Here is a 19,908-nt window from a genome sequence, read left to right on the forward strand (position 1 = left end):
TTTTTTTTTTTATTTTAATTTTCATTTTTCAATTTATTAGTGTTTTTATTATTGTTAAATACACGTTAACATGTGTGCGGGCACAATAAACAAAAAAAAAAAAAAAAAAGAAAAATAGAAAAAGAACGAAAAAAACTTAAGAACATATTCATCAGTCTCGATTTCTAAATGTTAGAAATCTTTTTGTAAGAATTTTTTTTTTCATTAAATTAATTCAAGCATGAATATCTTTATAATGTTTTTCCTGATCATCCTTATCCAGCTTAATGGAATATTTGCCAATTAATGAGCCCTCGACATCAGCTTGACCTTCGGCATTGAATTGCGGTCCATCACCAATATCCTGGGTATCTTCTTTTACAACGCGATAACCGTTCTCATCAGCTTCGTAGTATACGGTACGCATTACGAAACCATCGCTGTACGAATACATGCCTGTTACTTTGGTGCCATCACGAGTCTCTTCACGTTGAATGCTTCCGTCATTGATTTGATCTTCTATACGCGAATTAAACGAATACTGGGCATTTTCATTTTGAATACGTTCCAACTCAGCCTTATCCAATTCATCGGCTTCATCGCGATCCTGCAAGAAATTCATTCATGTCTATATATATATATATGTCTTGATAACATAACTCTGTTGTTGTTTTCAGTTCATTTATAATAAATTGCAAATAATTTTAAGAGAAGAAATTAATGAATATTTTGAATTAATCAATTCCAATGTATGTGTGTGCGTGCTTAGCATAGAAATTATTTCATAATTAATCATCTTGAATATGATTTCGTTAATACGTTAACAACGTATTTGAGTTTTACTTCTATATTTTATTCGCACATAGCGCTTTTTGTTTTCCTTTTTCGATACAATTTATGGTTTGTCAAGGTCGCTTAAATGACATTGAGACTAAAACCGAATACCTTCCAATAAATCTTGAACTGTTTTAAATTGTTTTGTTTGCCTAAAGCAAAATCAAATTTATTAAATTATATAAGCAAATTGTTAGAAAGTTGAATTGTACATATAATTATATATATAAGTAACTATTTTAGGGCCGAACTTAACTTGCAATGAGTTTTGTTTTCTTCTGAATCAACGCTCAGAAAGTTGTAAAAGAATTGCAGGAATGCATGTAACTGTTCAAAATACTCCATCTTGATGATCACTTCCTTGTTGAGGAACTTTTCAAAATTTATTTCAATGCGAAAAACTAAACCTTGGAAGTTAGCCTACATTTTAGATGAAATCAAGCTGAAATGGTAGTTACTTCAATGTTAAGTACATACTCTTCAACATTGATTCCTTTTCGATGAATACCTGTAAAATCTAAAAGAGCCTTATTTAGCAGCTGAAAAAAATGTAGAAGATGATCAGTATCAGATGATTCCAATATCAACTTGACTAATTTTTCTCACTTAAAACAATCAAACAATGAAATCTGAATGGACGCTTCATACAATTCCATCTAATATTTAAAGGGCAGCTGCTAAACGATAATTTAGAATGTCTACTAGATATACGAGGACGCTGCTACGATGAAAAGTCAAAGAATAGCGAAGAATCATTTTTCACATATTTTTAGCTTTTTCTTTTTTTAATCGGACGAATCGTTTAAGAGATGTAGTCGCCTATAAGTGTAACAAGGTAGAAAGAAGCGCGAAAAGAGAAAGGGATAGGCAAGCGGTCTAGTGGGTGTATGCCCAATCGGTAGGCATTTATTAAAGTTACGGTCAAAGTATATTCCTATGCACAGGCGATTTGAACCCACGAGCACTGACTTGATAGCCCTTGATTCTTGCCTATTGGTCGAAGGTCAAAGGCAAATTGAATGAAAAAGTTGGGCAGAAAAACATTATTCAATTGCATATATTATAGATAAGACATATAACGAGCGCAACAAATTTTTCAAGTAGATTTTATATGAAAGTCCCCTTAACACTACTGAAAATTAAATGAAACTTTCTTTTGCTTTCGTCCTAACACCAATCGTCTCTCTAATATACTATCAATCAAAAGATTTGCTACCTAAACCATCACGAATTTCTACAAATTCTAATACATGTAGTTAATGAAATCCTCGTGAAGTGCAAACAATCCCGCATTCGAAAAATGCATTAATTTCACAACAAGCGGCTAAGGCTTACGTATTTCGAAAAGCAATTTAAAACGTTAACGCTCAGGAAATTGCAACACTTCTCAATGACTATTTCAATGTGGAAGAGTGATTGTAAAAAGATTCGATCTAATCAAGTTTGAATAAAATTTTCCCTGTGCCAAGACACGGTCAATGTTCAGTGCATACATTTCACCGAGCTATCTAAATCCATGTCCAAGAAATCAAATTGTTGAAAAGATAATCGCTTCTGAAAATGATTAGAAATTTTGCAGTCAATCGCAAGCCCCGTTTTGTGTATCATATATAGCATATCCGCGCAAGCATATATTACTACGGCCCAAAGGCGATGTACAGTTTACACTGTACATGTAAGACAAGTTCAGAATTGCAATCCAATTAAGTTGAAAATATGTCCAGGAAGACAGCAAAACTCATTGCAGAGTATTTACGAATGAAGAATAGGTGATAAGAACTATTTTCTAATGAACGGTTGAGCGATAAAAGAGACTTTCAGTTTTTCCGCTTCTTTTTGCTAAGTCTTTTGCAAATATTTAAGTTTCCAGAAAGTTCACTATTTTAAGCTCAATATCTCTTAACTGAACTTAAAATGAGACCAGCCATGTGTTTGTTGACCTGAGACTTCGCGTGTAATTCTTTTAAATATATATTTCAAAAATTAATTGTCTTAATCAACACAATTATTATAATTTAGAATAAAATTCGCAAATGCATATCATATTTTTGGACAAAAAACATGAAATGTGTAACGCATAAATGGGTGAAAACTATAATTACTTTATATTCTTTTTCCCTCATATACACTGCTCTCTCTCTCTCTCTCTCTCTCTCTCTTTCTCTCTCCCTTTGTTCCCTTCTCTTCCTAACGAGAATTCGTGCCTATTGTTACAGGAGAATTCCGTCGAATGGTTCGTAAAATAAACATATAAAAACAATTGTAATTGCGGACAGACATTACTAATAGATTACTAATATGTGCAGCCCAATAACACAATGCAGGCAACACGAAACTATTCTAATCCGGGTTATCCTTTTAGGAATTTAATGAAAATTTTTTAAACTTGATGTCGGAAAATCAATATATGGAAAAACACAATGGAAACGCACAAAACTAAACTGGTTGGGAAAATATCATTTTACTGAAATGAATAGAACTTGAATAGAACTGCGTTTAACGCCAACTAACTAACTAACTATCCTACTGCATATAGCAGAAGCCAACAAAGATATATGCCCTAAATTATGGACAAAATTTAATTCTATTTTAAACTTCATCTACCAAAAACCACGATTATAGAAAAAACATTGCTTCAACCATCCAAAATTCATGCATATATTTCAATCATTTACTCTGTGTACACTAAACACTGAAACCTCACTCTAATTAGCGCTATCTGCATTGTTAATCTCAACACTCCACACTTGAACTATTATAAGCAGAAATTTGTTGATGAGATACCGATAGCCTCTTGAAAGTTTTGTTATTTCACTTCAAATGGTCAGCGTCACCATGTTCGTTGGTTTCAATTTCAAAGACTAGATATGTATATATGATATATACGAAACTTTAGTGCCTTTAAAATCTCTTTCTAGCACAACTGTCGATTAAGTTTTAAGATTTAGGTTAACGCACTAAACTAAGCGGATATTATGGAAATGGCCCTTAGACAGAAAGCAAATAATTTTGGGCAATTTATGTGCAAAATAAATTTAAAAAAAAAAAATAATACCAAATGTCCTTTTATGAACTTTTTATTATAATGATTTCCATTTTCTTTGATTGAATGGTTTTTAAAATTTCACTCACGATTGGCAAAGCAATAGCAACAGCACTCAATAGACAGGCAATTAACGCGTATTTAAACATATTTGTTGCGTTTTTTTTTTTAAATTTTTATTAATTTTTTTTTGTGTTCGTAGAGTTTAGTTTTGAATTTATGCAGAAAGTCAACAATAGGAACCGCCGTTGTTTTATTTGAATGGTGTGAACGTTTCAAGTGTATGGTCGAGTGTGCGCTTATGAACGTGTAAATATTCTTCTTTTATACGCACTTGATGTACATATGAACGCACTCACTCGTTCAGTCTCTGTTAACGGTACGACGCCAAAGCTACTGTTATCTTCAGAAATAATTTCTGCTTTTGTTTGCAGACACAAGCACAACAAATGTCAGCAGTTACCTCACTTAGAAGACCTTATGTATATGTTTTTCACCTTTTTTCTTGATAGGTAATGAATATAAAATTAAAACAAGTATGAAAAAATGTGGTTCCATAATAAATACGAAATGTATCCAGCAGACGTATGAAAATCTTTAACGATTTTTTTTAATCGTAAAAAAAAAAAAAAACAAATTGAAAGACTACATCACCCCACAGTTCAAAATAAGATATTATGTGGGAAGTGGTCGTGAAACCGGCTTTAGTAGTGTTTGTCAAGTTTCATCAGAATATCTAAAAAATTACAGTCTGTAGGGTGAATATAAAAAAACAAGACGGACAAAGGCGCAGACAAACTTAGCACCTGTATAAGTAAACATGGGTCTATTTCAAGTCCTTTTAGATGTTGCATACATCCGTTCATTACAGCACCTTGAAGAGAAATTTAGTTTATCTTCAAAGTCTATGTATCGGGGTTAGGGACGCGCAGATATAGTTTTATCGAAAAAAATGTAACTTTTGGGGCATAGAAATTGTGCCGGAAAACCCAAGGAGGTAAGGTAAATTTTCAATAAAACAGATTATGGGATTTTCTAACCTCCGAATTCAGCAGACAATGGGTTTTTACTATCGATACGTGCAGAAGTCGCTTCCATTTGTCCGAGGAATAAGGCTGAGCATATGCCGTTTCGTTTCGAGACAAAAGACTGTATTGATAAGTTCGGATAGGCAAGCTGTCATCCAAATTTAGTCTTATGTTGATTGCGTCATCATAGTGCCTATATTATACTAGTATCAGCATCGAATCGATTATTCGAAGGTAAGACCAAGGCCCAATTGTACTGTTATTTAGAAAGGTTTGTTAAAAGCCTAACTCACCTGGTAATGACGATGTCTCTGTGCACCTTCGTTACCGCTTGTTGAGTGTTCTGGAAATGCGACATGTGAAGAGTAGAGGTCTCCATTCCCTATCTGCGCTATTACTGGTTTACACTGGACGCACTCCGTGCAACGAGATTAGCCAGGCTTGGGGGAATTTTGTTAACTTTAAATCCTTCTGTTTCAGCTCACAGGTAAAAACTCCAACAACACAAGAAATAACGATTAGATGTCCAAATTTAATTTTTAAATTTATATTACGGCATACCGGAGCATATGTTAAAATTGATTTACGCTTCACTGATATTTCGGTGACGGACATAAATGTTTATAGGTAGACTTACTGAATTAATACGATGCTGTATTCAAGATGGTGTTAATTTGCTCTCGTTTTCATATCTGAGTTTACAGATTAATCAGTATGTAGAGGTGATGTGATAATTGCTTGGTTTCGATATTTCTGTGTTTACTACAAGCATCTTGTGTTTTGAAGCTTTCGCTAAATGCGCGAATTGAAAAATGGCCGTTCAATAAGAAATGTTAAAATTAGAACTCCCTGTGTGAATGAAGAAAGCGAAATTTAAGATCAGCCCACACTATGCATAAAAATTGCATAAGTTTGTGTGCATTAGATTACCGCAAATGTGTTGACGGATTTTAGCAGCATCAGGCGACTTTAAATCTTTTTGATAGGCTCGGCTTAGCCTTATTAGCCGGACCCTTCTTAACAAAATATAATTTAATCCCTTTTGATCGACAAACAAGTAAGAACATTACAGCCGGGCTAGGTCGGCCATTAGATATTCTCTATTACCTAGGCCAGCACACTTGTTCACCTGCTTTGGTATTAATATACCAAAAATTGCCCTTTATTTTCAAGCAAAGGCATACTTTTCATGAAAGTCCGCATATTGGACGATATCCGAAACATTACATGACGTGATCGAAAGATTGTAAAATTAATTTGCTCACTAAAAATTTTATAATTCTTCAATTTTCGTAATGAAAAACTAGAAAATAGTCTTTCTTCCCATATAAGGGCTTGCTTTTAATGATGACCCTTATGTATGTTAAGGTCTAAAAAGTAGATCTATCTGATCCAAATTCTCTGCCGTTAAGTTTTCTACTAAATCGCTGCTATGGTTCAGTTTTCATTATACAATATTAAAAATTAAATTCTTTTCTGAAGGGCTTACTATTGATCAGATATGTTACATGTACTGGGGTCCACAGCAATAAACCCAAGTAGTTCAAATTTTTTGCATCTAATTTTTATATCAAATTACTATCGTGAACCAATTTTCATCATAGAACATTAACAATTAGGCCGTTGGGGCTTATAAATCTTTATATTTCCTGAGAGTCCTTATATGCGATAGGGTATCCAAACTAAAGATTAACGTGGTTTAAATTCGGTTAGGTTGACTGCTTTGTCAGTTTACCATTGTGATATATTGAAAATTGTATCTTTTTACCAAATAAAGATTCAGTATTCGTAGGAACGGTTTTATGAGAGGCGGTTCAAAAAATTACCCCAATCTAACCAGTGTAATTTTTGGTTCTCTTTTTAGTCGCTTAAATGAAAGTTGATGGTTTTTTTATCTAAGAGCACCATGTCTCGCAGGATGGGTGAAATTTCGTTCATAGACATAGGCGGAGGAAATAAACTAAATGTTAGTTCCTCTTGGAAGATTGCAATCATGCTTGGTGCAACCTTGAAGGTGATAAGACATATTAAAGAAAGCTTTGGCAATACTTTGTCTTTAGGTCGCGTAAATATATTTAAAGGTATTTAGAGTGCATTTGTATTTAATGCCGATTACAAAACAGATTTCAATTAAATGTACGCAAGTTATTGTAACGGTATTCTATGGAAAAAATGCTTTCCTTTATAGATGACAGTTTTAGATTTACCTTCATCGTTTAATTCATCGCATTGTGATAAAAGACCTTTTAAATATTTTATTTTTTTTTGTTTTTCGAGGCTATAACTAGCGCCTATAACTAACGATAGTAGGAAGTTCATAATTAACTGGAAATTCGACAGGATTGCCTTGCAATATAAATTTTTTGAAAATTTCTCATTATCTCATAACGATGCCTCAGAACCAGATTATTGCAGACTAAAAGCATATAAAAAAAATATCCGCTTTTATATATTTATGTATATATTTATAGTTGTTTTTTAAATGGACATTAATGAATCTACTTAACACAAAATTTTTATGATGAACGCTTGCGAAATTCCTCTCAATAATCAGCAGTTGTTGCTATTGTACTTAAAGTGAAGCAGCAAAAAAAAAAACCGGTAGAAAGATATCTATATGTAAGTATGCTAAGTAATATGTATAACAACACCCGTAAACCATCTATTTCTGATGTTTTTATCTTCACATAGCTTAGCTTCCGAACTTGTTGACCTTGAACAGAATTACATAAGATGGGCGAATTGCAGTCAACTTGGTTAAGAGCATCATGCTCTATGGGTAACGAAAGAGACATTTGTTGAAACATATATGTTACGATGTACGAAATTTAAAACCGCTGACCATGTTGTGGGTCTTCTTTTAGTCGCCTTTTAAACTGGTTGTTATCAATGAATTTGAGTGTCTCATATGATAAACGCATAATGACTTTCATTAGCCATCATTCACAATGAACGCTTAAAAACGAAGCCAACGTTATACGCACAAAACGAGTTTATTTATTTATTTAGTATTTTTTTTTTTTAAAGACGAAACGGTTGTAACACTTTTGAGTGTTGTTATCTGGGAAACTCGTTAAAATTGATTTATTTTACGCTTCAGTTGATGAACTTTTCAAAATATAATTTTAGCTTCAAGACGAATAACATTTGAAAGCATGTCTTAAGCTTAAGTCTTAAATCACATCAATAAAATTTAATTTTTTCCTTATACCCGTCACCGAAGGATGAGGGGTACATTCATTTTGCTAAAATGTTTGCAACATCCAGAAGGAAGCATCAGAGACTCCACAAAGTCCATACATATATTCTTGAGCTTTGTGCGTCTGTCCATCTGTTGAAAGTTGTTACTCGCACGTTCGTATTGGAAATGGGCCAAATTGATGGAAGGACACGCCCACGGCACTACGTAAACTGAGAACACCTCTGTGTTTTAAAGGGAATGAAAAATTCTTTTTTTTGCTCATTACTCATAAACTATAGCAAATAGATGTAAAACAATTTTTAAGCATATTCTATGGGCCACGCCTGCTCGACATAGCATACGCAATAGCATATCAAAATTGAATTATTTTTCTCATTATCTTTTCAATACCCCATAATGTAGATAAATTCTTGGCCAGTTACAACTCTTGAATGCACCTAAACATATCCGCCTGTTCGTCTGTCCATATGTCTGTTTGCGCAACTTTGTAGTAGTTGTAGTAAAAATTCTTGCTCTAGTGAAAATGAAGATATCGCCTTCAATAGAATTTGGAATTGGTCTAAACTTTTCAAAGGACACGTCTACAATGCCCATACGCCTCTACAACAAAACTTTTTAATTTTGAAAATCGAAGAGGTGCGTCCACTCCATATTAAAGAGCATGAGAATTTTGCTCTTTTACTTCTTTTATCTGTTTTTGGGGTAAACGGTGATCGGTATAAAATATTCGGACCCGACCGAATTTAATTTTTTTACTTGCTTTATATTTATTTAATTCATTTGTCAAATTTTTTCAAAGCTATGTAGGTTTGATACATTTTCTGAAAAGAGACTTGGATATAAATGAATTGGAAATGAAATCTCCAGAAATACGTTAAGTATTCTTACACCCACATCGTGTGTGATAGCAATTTGTAGTTACTGCTAGTTCAGTTTTTTCCATTAATTTTTCAAAAATGCGAAAAGAAATTGCAAAAGGTCGGCTGAGTGGCTGTTAATGTAATCATCTTGCTTCATAAGCTCCGGTAATCATCAATCAACACCGTATTCAAGTAATCGTTGAAGAATTTCAGATTCTACGATAAGGCATTCCAATATCTAGCAACACGGGCAATGAAAGATTGTTCGGCCAACGAGTTGGAAAAACATGATATTAATATGAAAGGGTTTCTATATGACCTAGAGTAAAAGAGCTTGGAGATCGGGAATCAATGACTTTGTAGAGGCAGACAAGCAACCCGAATTTTAGATAATCGGGGAAGGAGAATTTTAAAGAAACATGAACGAAGGCGAAAATGTTGTCTCTAAGTTAAAACCCAAGCGTGCTATCCGGTTAACAATATTTTGAAACCTATCTACATTACACCATAGGCTTCCAGAAAGGTCTTCAACACAACAGCTAGCATGTGTCGTGAGGATCGAACGCGCAATATTATGTTTTATCTGGAGGTGCAGACAAGGTTTTACAGTTTTCAGGTACAGTTTTCGCAGCATACGGAAAAGTTTAGTAGAGGCCCTGTCAATGTGAGGGCCAAAGTTGAGCTTAGTATCAGAGGTTATCACTAGACATTGGATTGAATTGAAAGGATCAATTGAATATTCAGATGTTTTCATATTGAGGTTACGTGAAACGATGCGGAGAGCATTGAAGAGCAAGGCTTTAGCTTTACTGAAGTTTACGCAAAACATATTATCCACCATCGAGAAGTTAAAAATTGCTAAAGACTCGTTAATATTGTTTTCGAACGGATGCGAATTATTTGCATTATCTCTATAGAAAGATGTCACCAACAAAATCCCCAAAATCACTTACAAACGGTTCAAACAGTAGGGGTTTCAAGATAGAATCTTGCGGTACATAGCCTAATTTTGAATTGTATCAAATGCGTCATTAAAGATAAAATAATCAAAATCTTATAGTCAGATATCGTGGACCTTGAAAAGCTGTTTAAAGGTTCATCAAGTACAACTTTATTCTTTTTGTTAAAGCGTTTGTAATGCTCGAAAGAAAACATCAGGGAACTCAGAAAGTGTATGATATTCTTGATCACCATTAAATTTTAAATCGATTTAAGCATGTACGTCTGTCCATCTGAGCAATGGCGGTTGTAAACAATTTCGTGACAGCAAAACTGAAGACATTGACTTCGAATTCGGCAGAAACACTGGAAGTTCTAGCACGCAGGTTAGTATTGCAAATGGACCAAATCGGTCGAGGGAAGTACCCACAGTGCCACATACTCTGGGAACATCTCTGATTTTCAATTAATAAGGAAGCTGTTTAAGCATCTGCTTTGCTCAGTTTTCGCCTTAATTCAATTATTTACATGTAAGGTCGTACGCACAGCTATAAGTAAGGCAAACAAGGTTGCCTCGATAAAATCGTTTTCTGGTTCAATATATATAATATAGATGATAATTATAGCAAGGAAGATTGAAGCAAAAATGTTAACTAATTGACTAAGATAAATTTCGCTGAAATGTTGCAGTAAAAATTTGTTAACAGTAAAATTAATATTTATATATATATATATATATATATATACATATATATATATGCGAAAATATTCTTAATTCGATTTTTATTTATCATTCATCATAATTTGAGTTTAATTTATTTCTAACGAATTTAATTGTCAAAATTTTCATATAATTCGTCTGCAATAGATTCCATATGCTTTCCAAATATGGTCACCTCTTCCATTGTCTCGCAATCCGTTATCTGTGTTCTAAAAGAAAAACAAATGTATGCATATAAGTAAATTAAAAATTTATTTGTGAATAAAAAAAAAATTCGTTTTACTTTAAAAGCAAAATATCCCAAAAGAAAAAGAGAGAGAGAGAGAGAGAGAGAGAGAGAGAGAAATACAGACTTACCAAAATTTGAATTTCCTGTTACGAATATCCCTGCGTAAGCGCTTGAGATAATGCACAGTCTAGGAAAGTGAAGAGGAAGAAAACAAAAAAATGAAATAAATGAGAAAAGGATAAATGCAGCAGATATAGCAGATAGCAAGAAATATCAAATCAATATAGAAGCGTGAAAGCGTTCTTGCCGATGCTTTAGTAAAATTGAATTATCATTACAACAACAAAACAAACTAGCACGAGATCTTCTACTTAAAAATTATTGTCTATCATTACTGACAGGCAGTGAATATGAATTCTGTACAAATACAGCCAAGCTCATCTCTTCAAGCTATCCGCTTGTCATGCGTTGTCGTAAGAGTCGAAACCGCCCCACGTTTAGGCAGTAAGCCATCGATTGTGGGACGGAATAATCTTTGGTGAATATCGCGGAGGAGCTAACATATTCCATAACGTTCCCTGGGTAATAATAATTTTGTAGTCTCTAGTTTAAAAAATGATTTTATTTGCTAAGAGAAACGAAATAAGCTTTGGCTTCCTTTCCCATCTACTCGATCTGCTAATAACGACTTGGGTTGTTTTGAACTAATTTTTAGTTGAATTGTTACGAGGTCGTTGTGAACAGTTAGTTAGTGTTTGGACTGGTGTTAATCAAATGTTTTTATATGATTTTTTTCACGCCAAGAAACGTTCAACGAAAAGCGTCAGACTTTTTTTTTTTTTTTTTTTTTTTTTTTTTTTTTTGTGTGTATTATTTGTGGAGTGAATATTGGAATCCGTACGTGTAATCTTGATTCTTACCTACTCGGCTTTTCATTCGGGTAGTTTTGATCTCTTCAACGTGTACGTAATACTTACATGTGGATCAATAGAATGCAATTCAGTCTTATGTCCATGCTCATCAAGGGTATAAAATGCTTTAGGTATGAAGTGACCGTTGTCTGAAATGAAAGAACATGACAAGGAGATAATTCTGTAAAACGATCCTTTTACGAAAAATGGATAGGCAGAGAGCGAAGGGAAGGAAAGGAATTTAACAAGAATTTTTTCTCGAAGGCTTCTGACATAATAAAATAACAAGGATTCCTATCAAAAAATCAATGATATTTACATGTACATTTTCAAGTTCTTCTTCTTCCTACTACTTGTCTTTTATTCAAGCGCAAGAGTTTAAGAACTTTTTTTACTCATTTTCGAGTAATTTCGATTCTTTTCTCAGTAGCTTCGCGTGTTTCACTAACTCTTGCTGACTGCCTCCAGTTAAGATTGACTCTTAAACGAGAATAAAGATTCCTCTCATTTTCTGAGAAATCGTTAAATAACTGTTTTTCGAAAGAAAACATTAATAGGTTATATAGGTTGTGGAATGAAGTAAGAAAATTATAGCCGGGCGTGATCGGATTTTTTATACTCATCAATGTTATCCTAAAAAATAACTAAATTTTTATACTCTACAATATGGAGTGGACGCGCCTGAGTTTTTCTATTTTCAAAATAAAATAAAATTTGTTGTAGCAAAGTTTAAGTCGCTTCCAAATTTTTTTTTTCAAATTTGTAGGCGATTTGATTTGATTTTCGCTAACGGGGGAATGTTTACCACAAATACTTCACAGTTGCGCACCCAGCCAGATGGACATGTTTACGTGCATTCCAAATTTGAACCTGTCCACAGGTTTTTTACACTTTATGGGGGTTTTGAAGCTTGTTTCTACGCCTTATAAAGGTGTTGAAAAAAAAAAAAATTTAAACATTGAGTAGGCGTGGTCAATTTTGCACATTCTTGTACAGTTACTATAGCATCGCCTATAGAATATATATATATATATATTCAAATTTTTATTGATTTATCTGCCAAAGCATATGAGTCATGAGCAGAAACCCAGTTTCTTATTCCTTTTGAAAACGGAGAGCGTCTTAGCTTACGTAGTGCTGTGGGCTTGCCCTGCGATCAATTTGGCCCATTTCCAATATCAATTTACATGCAAGAACTCCCTAATCTTTCTGCCTAATTTGAAGTCGATAGCTTTATCTTTGCGGGCAGAGAGGCGGACGAACGGATTTACTTAAACCGGTTTAGAATTTGATGCTGATCAATTATATAGATTATATATACCTTATTGCGTCTCTGTAGCTTCCTTTAGAAATGATTATACCTCTCATCCTTCCGCGATGGATACGAAAATAGCTTAACGGTGATGGGTATAAGAAATTCTGTCGCAACCGAATATAATGTTTTAACGCAAATTCCATTTTGTATGCACGGTGCGCATGAAACTCATTGACAGATTAAATTCAATGAACGAGTCAATGATGAATAGATTCATTCAATTTTTTCGTTTTTAATCAAATTTAGAATAAGTTTATGAAATATTTTAAATTTATTTATGCCTGCATACGCTAATCTATTCATGAGCTTCATCGATCCCCATGGAACGCTTGGCTTTGTTAAGTTAACACAACGTATTAATCGGCGAGTAGTGAGGAGAATGCTTGCTTACCATCCAATTATGGCTTAAAGTAATTAATATAATACTACGCTTACCTGAAGATCCAAGGACTGCGGCAATGCCGATTAGCAAACAAACGGAAAATACAATCAATTTCATGTTTTCAACTTTTTTTTTCCTTTCCTTCTTTTTAGTTAATATCGATAATGAATTCTTTTTTCTAATTAATTTTTTTTTTCTATTTTTTTTTTTTTGATCAGATTTGAAGAAAGATTAAGAGCATAAGCATTTGTTAATCTTATAAATAAAATTTATAGAAAATACTTGATGCAGAGATGCAATCACTGAAGTTAAACGTATACTAAAGGTTGGCTAAGATGTGCTAAGAATTTTTATGTTTGCAAAACGTTGAAGTTTACGGTCGTACGGCAACAACAACGCCAATCATACTAATAAAGCAGTAGATACAACTTCGGTCTTTAAATGCTGTATAAGGTAAATGCGCGTCGTTGAGAAGAATGCTGAAGACACTCATACTCAAGATAGGCATACAAACGCATTTCGTTTATAAAATAATTAAAAAAGAAAAAATGTAAAAAGGGAAAATTATAATCCAAACAGGTTTTCATAGAAAAACAAAAACCTGTACATTTTCTTACGAGGTCAATATGAAAAGTCGTATAATATGAATTTAAAATATTATTCAATAAATACGTTATAGGGATGTTCGGATATGTTCGACATTAAGTCAACAAGAGTTTTAAGTTATATTTTTCGAGTTCATATTCAATAGATGATCGCGTGATGAACTATGTAGGCTTTGTGGTTAGGCAGCTACGCTTCGACTCTATAATATCGAATTAGTTGCTCCCTCTGTACTACTTTGTACGCAAGTTTAAGTGACGGTAGTAAAAAATTTGTAGTCGATATAATGCTATTCTCGGCCTTTTTTTTTTGTCAGTATAAGTGCTTTAGGAGACGAGTCATTTTTGTTTTTATGGTAGGCAATCGAAGTGTAGAAGAGAAACTATTTAGGACGGATACACGGATATGAAGACATTTTATACTCAACTATGTTTTTTTCGTCCTCATAAAGTGTATACGCGCATGAAAGAGTTTATGGCTTGCAAAAGAATAGTCATACACTAAACTTCCGCCCGATTAGAGAGGACACTTTCTAGGCAAACCAGAAGGTATCTTTTTTAACATTTTTATTCACTTATAAGTAAACGACAAAATTACAGAACTATGCCAGAGATAATAGACAAAGGAAAAGTTTGTGGTTTCAGGTTTTTCATAATAGATGGATACAAAGTCGGGTTAGTTAACTAATACTTAACTAATGTTAAGCTACTGACTCACTATTTAGAGAGGGCGAATGATGCTACTAAATAACGTTATTGGTTGGTATAACCGTGAACGAGGCTCTACCGCTTTTAAAATAAAAATTTGTTTATAGCAACGAAAGTAATGGAAAAAGTTTTCACTTTAAAAATTATGCAAAAGAGATATTCATTTTAGGTAGTAAGTTGATGTCATTATAATTTATCAATTGCCATAATAATGCACGAGAATCTCACCTAGAAAGCTGTAGAAATTTTTTTTTTTTTTTTAAATTCTATTTTAATTTCTTACCTCAAGCAGTTGACTGTAAGCGTGCAACAAATAACAGGCAGGAAGTATAAAGAATCGTGACTTAGTCGACTTACAACCTTACCGGTCTGGCTTACATCTCCCTGAGCATGTTTGCTTACAATTAAAAATAACATTTGAAAAAAAAAAAAAAAAAAATTAAAATACGATGAATGCGTACATATTTATTTTTATTTTTATACCTAACACTCGAGGGTAAGGGTATACTCGTCTTGCCAACATATTTGCAACATCCAAAAGGCAGCTTTAAAGACCATTTCAAATATATACATGTACGTATGTCATGATCAGCGTTAAATTCTGAATCAATCAAGTCATGTCTCTCCGCTTACACGTCTTTGTGCCGGTGTTGATGTGGGTTATTGACACTCTCCTGGTTCAAAAAATCGAAAATCGGCTTTCTAAATTATTGTGAAAACTTTGAATCGGCTGAGGTAATTTTTCGAACCCCCCTCTCCTAAGGAAACTGCAACATTATAGGGTGAAAAAAATCGAATTTCCAATATTTCATGATCAATATTGGCTCATAATAGTAAATTGATAAGGAAATCTACCTTATCGAATTTGAACCACATAAGTCTATATTTTGAATACCACCGTAACTAGGGATACTCGTGGAGCGTAACGTTTTACATGCCAGGAAAGCTTTATTGTTAATATTTTTGTGATGAAAATTTGTTTCGTTATAATAATTAAGCAAAAAATTTAAGAAGACCAAATTTGAACCACTTGGGTCTATTTCTGGGCCCCACTCCAGTTAAGATATCTCAATGAATAGCAAGCCCTTCGAAAAAACGCCTAAATTTATGATGAAAATTAATTCATTGTAGCATTCCAGCAAAAGAATAAAGGCTAAGAAATTTGGATCATACAGATCTATTTCTTTTGGGGTCATCACGAAACGCAAGCTTTTATGTGGAGAGAAAATCTAAGGGTTTTCATGAAAGTTATGCCTTTCCATGGAAATAATGTGTACTTTTTGGCGTGTTGTTAGCAAACTAAACGAAGTGATGTAGGATATATAATGGTCGGCGTTGCTCGAGTATAATGTTCTTACTTGTTTAGATAAGCGTTTATTCAAGTGACGTAAAAGGTGGACAATTCATGTAGTAGTAAGCATAATAGCATGCTTGTCTTAGAGCCGCAAACTGTGATCCGAATAAAACAAATAAAGAGAAAACATAATGAAATAAATCAGAATTATGAGTGGCACACATAAAAAGTGTCAAATTGCACTGGATTCTAATAAGCCAAGCCATAAATGCTAAAACGCTCTCATTACAGATATATGTGCGGAATTGTTCGGTTTGCACTTGAAATATTTCTTAAATATGTAAATGTACTTATATCACTTATATCATCACATTACTTTATTATAAATAGTATATAAGCAGAAAGTAAAAATGAATCAAACAATCATTCAATTCTCAATGAGAAATAATCTTGACGAACTGAAGCGGGGCAAAATAGGTATTAGAGTTTACCTTAAGTTAATCGAAATTTCTATAAGAGCAGATCTTGATAGAGAGTCACCGCCACATCCATCACTACATTAATTCCTCATATCAAATCACATTCCTACTTTGCAAAGTGTATTCAGTGCATCATACAACAACAACAACATCTCACTATAGACCCATCAAAGAAACTACGGTAATGTACTTGAGACCATTATTGTTTATAAAATTTTTTTTTGATGCTCACACTTGAATGCGACGCATAAGCGTTTAATTTCATGTTTAAAGGCCAGTAAACAGAGAGTGTTGTTGTGCAAACTAAACTAAAAACTAATGCAATTTCGATCGTACCATCACTTATAGGTTTTAACACAACTGTCGTTTATCGTTCAGGTCAAACTGCAAAAAGGCAAACGGGCTTACCAAGCAATTTATATACTTTCACTTTTATGTCTGTACTGGAAGTACAAGCAATTAAATAAAACACAAGTATTATGCAACATTAACTATGTGGGGAAGTGTGTAACCATCAAATAGGAATACATTTTCTCAATTGTCGCGAATCTTGAATATCTTGAAATCTAAAGATCAATAACATCATATTCGATTAGTATAGATAAGGCTACGGATAGGTTAAGGCGAATATCAGTTCGTTAAGTTTTGAGCATTTTACACAGTTGTACACTAACAAATCGGCTTTGCAGAAACGAATAAAAAGTATATGCGCTAAACTTGTCCGGATGCATGCAACATGCAAAAGTATTTGAGATGGACTCAGTTGTTGCTACACGAATCATTCGGAATCATTTGCTGAATCGATTTAAGCACGTCTGTCCGTTTGTCCATGTTGTTTTCTTAAAATATTGGAATGAAATTGGCACAACGACATGTTTTGACCCAAGGACGAACACTATTGACATTGATTTGGATCGGATCACTTTTTCGACAACTTTCCCATATAACGATTTATTTGAAAAATTCGTTACATTAATAACTGGAACACAATGTTAGAAATAGAAAGAAAGCATTTATGCACCGAGTAGAAGGACATCCGTTGCCGGTACAAATTCGAGAGATGAGAGTAAGCCTCTAACAAAAGCTTGCCAACCGATAACAATGACCAAATAGACTTAATTTATAAAATCATATTTGGATGTAAAAATTGGAAGTTACTTCAGACACGACATAGACAAATCGCGCCTATTGAGGAAAGTTGATTTGATAGAATTTGAAGAATCCAATATTGACATTAAATAGTAGATATCATTTCGATATTTGGCGAGGGCTCTGAACGGATTGAAAACCTCGTAACCTCGTATATCTAAATTTAAGTTAAACTTTATGACAATAAAGTTCCTAGACAAACTAATCGGGACATTAAACCAACAATTTTACTCAGTAATTTCGGCAAATCGATAATACACCTAATTCTCTTTTTACACGTATTTTTTTTTTACGCCAAAATTTGATTTAACACGAGTTCAACAGAAAGAAATACTCTTTAAAGATTTAAAGTTTTTTTATAGTCCGGTGTAAAAAATCGGAATACTCTCAAATTTTTTATAACGCGATCTCATCCTTTCAGTGACTATACATACAGAGTGTTTTCTACACTTTTTTGAATTTTTGTGATCATTTTGTCAGTTTCTTTTTATTTCGCGGTGATTTTATACCCATCGTCGAAGGATGATGCCCAGGCCTGCCTGCCTGCCTAAAAAGCCTACTTACATACTACGCAATAGAAAATGTGATTAGCTTTACTTTCCGTGATTTTTTCCTTATCGCTCATAAACTACTACACGTCTACCATAAAAATTTTCACTTTTATTCTAAAAAATAAAACAAATCTTAGAAAATTTGGTTTGGCTTTCTTCTTTTCCTAGGATCACAAGGATGGGTGTAAAGGATTCGAGCAAACGTAACTTTCTTACATTCCTTCTATTTCTCGTTTCTTTGCGGTTTTTTATAACTTGGCAAAGACACGAATATTTGGCTTTTTAGCAAAGACATAAAATAAAATAATATATATATAAAAAATAATATATATATATATATATATATATATATATATATTTCCACTTTTCAGATGCATGCATACATATGTAAAAGTGTGGTCTATTTTTAAAGGATGTTCAAAAAATTTGTTCAAAAAAGCTCTGGCATGTGAATGCATACTATATGCTACACGAATGCGTTACATACAATAACTGATCTATTTGAGTGCTTATGCTTATAAATCCCTATTATGGCAGTCTCTGAGTCTGAAGAATATCATTTATATATGGAATTGCCCTACTAAAAGGCAAATAATAGAGAATCTCGAGTGAAATTGTTTGCCTAATAAGACCGTTACAGCGACTCTGGTACCATGTCGCGGCTTTCTGAACACGAACTGAGCTTCGAATGATTTTCATGGGGCTCTTTGGAAGTTGAACTTCCTATCCTTAAGATAGTCTTGCAGATTACAAGGCAATTAGTATTCGACGGTGATCAACTTCGTGGCGATATGGTGCATGCATTATTTGGTTATATATGTGATACTCAAATATATTGTAAAAGAAAGAGAAAAAAATTGTGAAGAGATGTATAGCCGACATTGACATCCTATATTTGTATAAACGAAGAACTGGAAATCGGAAACGGTTTGGCGAATACTCTCGGCTTGAAATCGTTCCATTGCAATTTCAATTTCAGTTTCAGTGTAGGAGTGTGTTTTCATAAAACAAAAAAGAATTGTTAAAGTTTCACAAGAGATTGATTAGTTGTTTCTTAATTTATTTATAATTTTGATTTTTTCTTGTTTTCTTTCATTTGCTTAATAAATAGTACAAAAAAATATTTTATAATTGTTTTAGTTAAAACGAAATTAAAATTTTTTTATATTAATAACATTAAAAGTATGTACGCACGCCTGTATAGTAAGTAATGCTTTCAAAATATATATAAAATGCTTAATTAACACATACATACATACATACATACGAATGTATTTTGACTTATAATAGACATTTTCTCAAAAGGAACTGGATATTAGGTTGACGATACTATTCAACGATATAAGGTTTATTATAAAAAAAAAGAAAAAATATATAAAAAAGAAAATAAAAAAATTTTAAAAAAATTTGTGCTCTGTTTTCTTTCTTTGTTTTATATATTTATTTATATATATATATATATATTTTTATATATATTATATTTATATATTTTTATTTTTTATTTTTTTTTTTATTATTTGAAAGAGTAATTTAACGTAATTGAAAATAATATTTTCATTTTTTTTTTTTTTTGTGAGCAAAATTTTGGTTGAGAGTGTCCTAAATAGCTATCTGCATAAGGAGAAACATATTCCAATAACTCGTAACTTTTAAATAGTTTTCAATTTCATTTTCATGGGGGA

General features: G+C 32.9%; 2 protein-coding genes across 2 annotated transcripts; both read right to left on the bottom strand.

Moving 5' to 3' along the window:
• On the bottom strand, positions 1-4,143 carry LOC119644686. The gene is made up of 2 exons (XM_038044377.1): positions 3,946-4,143; positions 1-586 (listed from the first exon to the last, which is right to left on the bottom strand). The coding sequence occupies exons 1-2, from the start codon at positions 4,003-4,005 to the stop codon at positions 215-217; spliced, it is 432 nt and encodes a 143-aa protein (XP_037900305.1). The 5' UTR covers positions 4,006-4,143; the 3' UTR covers positions 1-214.
• A 6,583-nt stretch (positions 4,144-10,726) lies between these two features.
• LOC119644616 lies at positions 10,727-13,597 on the bottom strand. Its single transcript, XM_038044242.1, has 4 exons — positions 13,497-13,597; positions 11,813-11,895; positions 10,964-11,022; positions 10,727-10,815 (listed from the first exon to the last, which is right to left on the bottom strand). Coding segments are annotated over exons 1-4 (207 nt in total). The 5' UTR covers positions 13,561-13,597; the 3' UTR covers positions 10,727-10,814.
• Between the last annotated feature and the right edge of the window lie 6,311 nt (positions 13,598-19,908).

The sequence above is a fragment of the Glossina fuscipes genome, unplaced genomic scaffold (assembly GCF_014805625.2).
Source record: "Glossina fuscipes isolate IAEA_lab_2018 unplaced genomic scaffold, Yale_Gfus_2 0, whole genome shotgun sequence".
Taxonomy (NCBI): domain Eukaryota; kingdom Metazoa; phylum Arthropoda; class Insecta; order Diptera; family Glossinidae; genus Glossina; species Glossina fuscipes.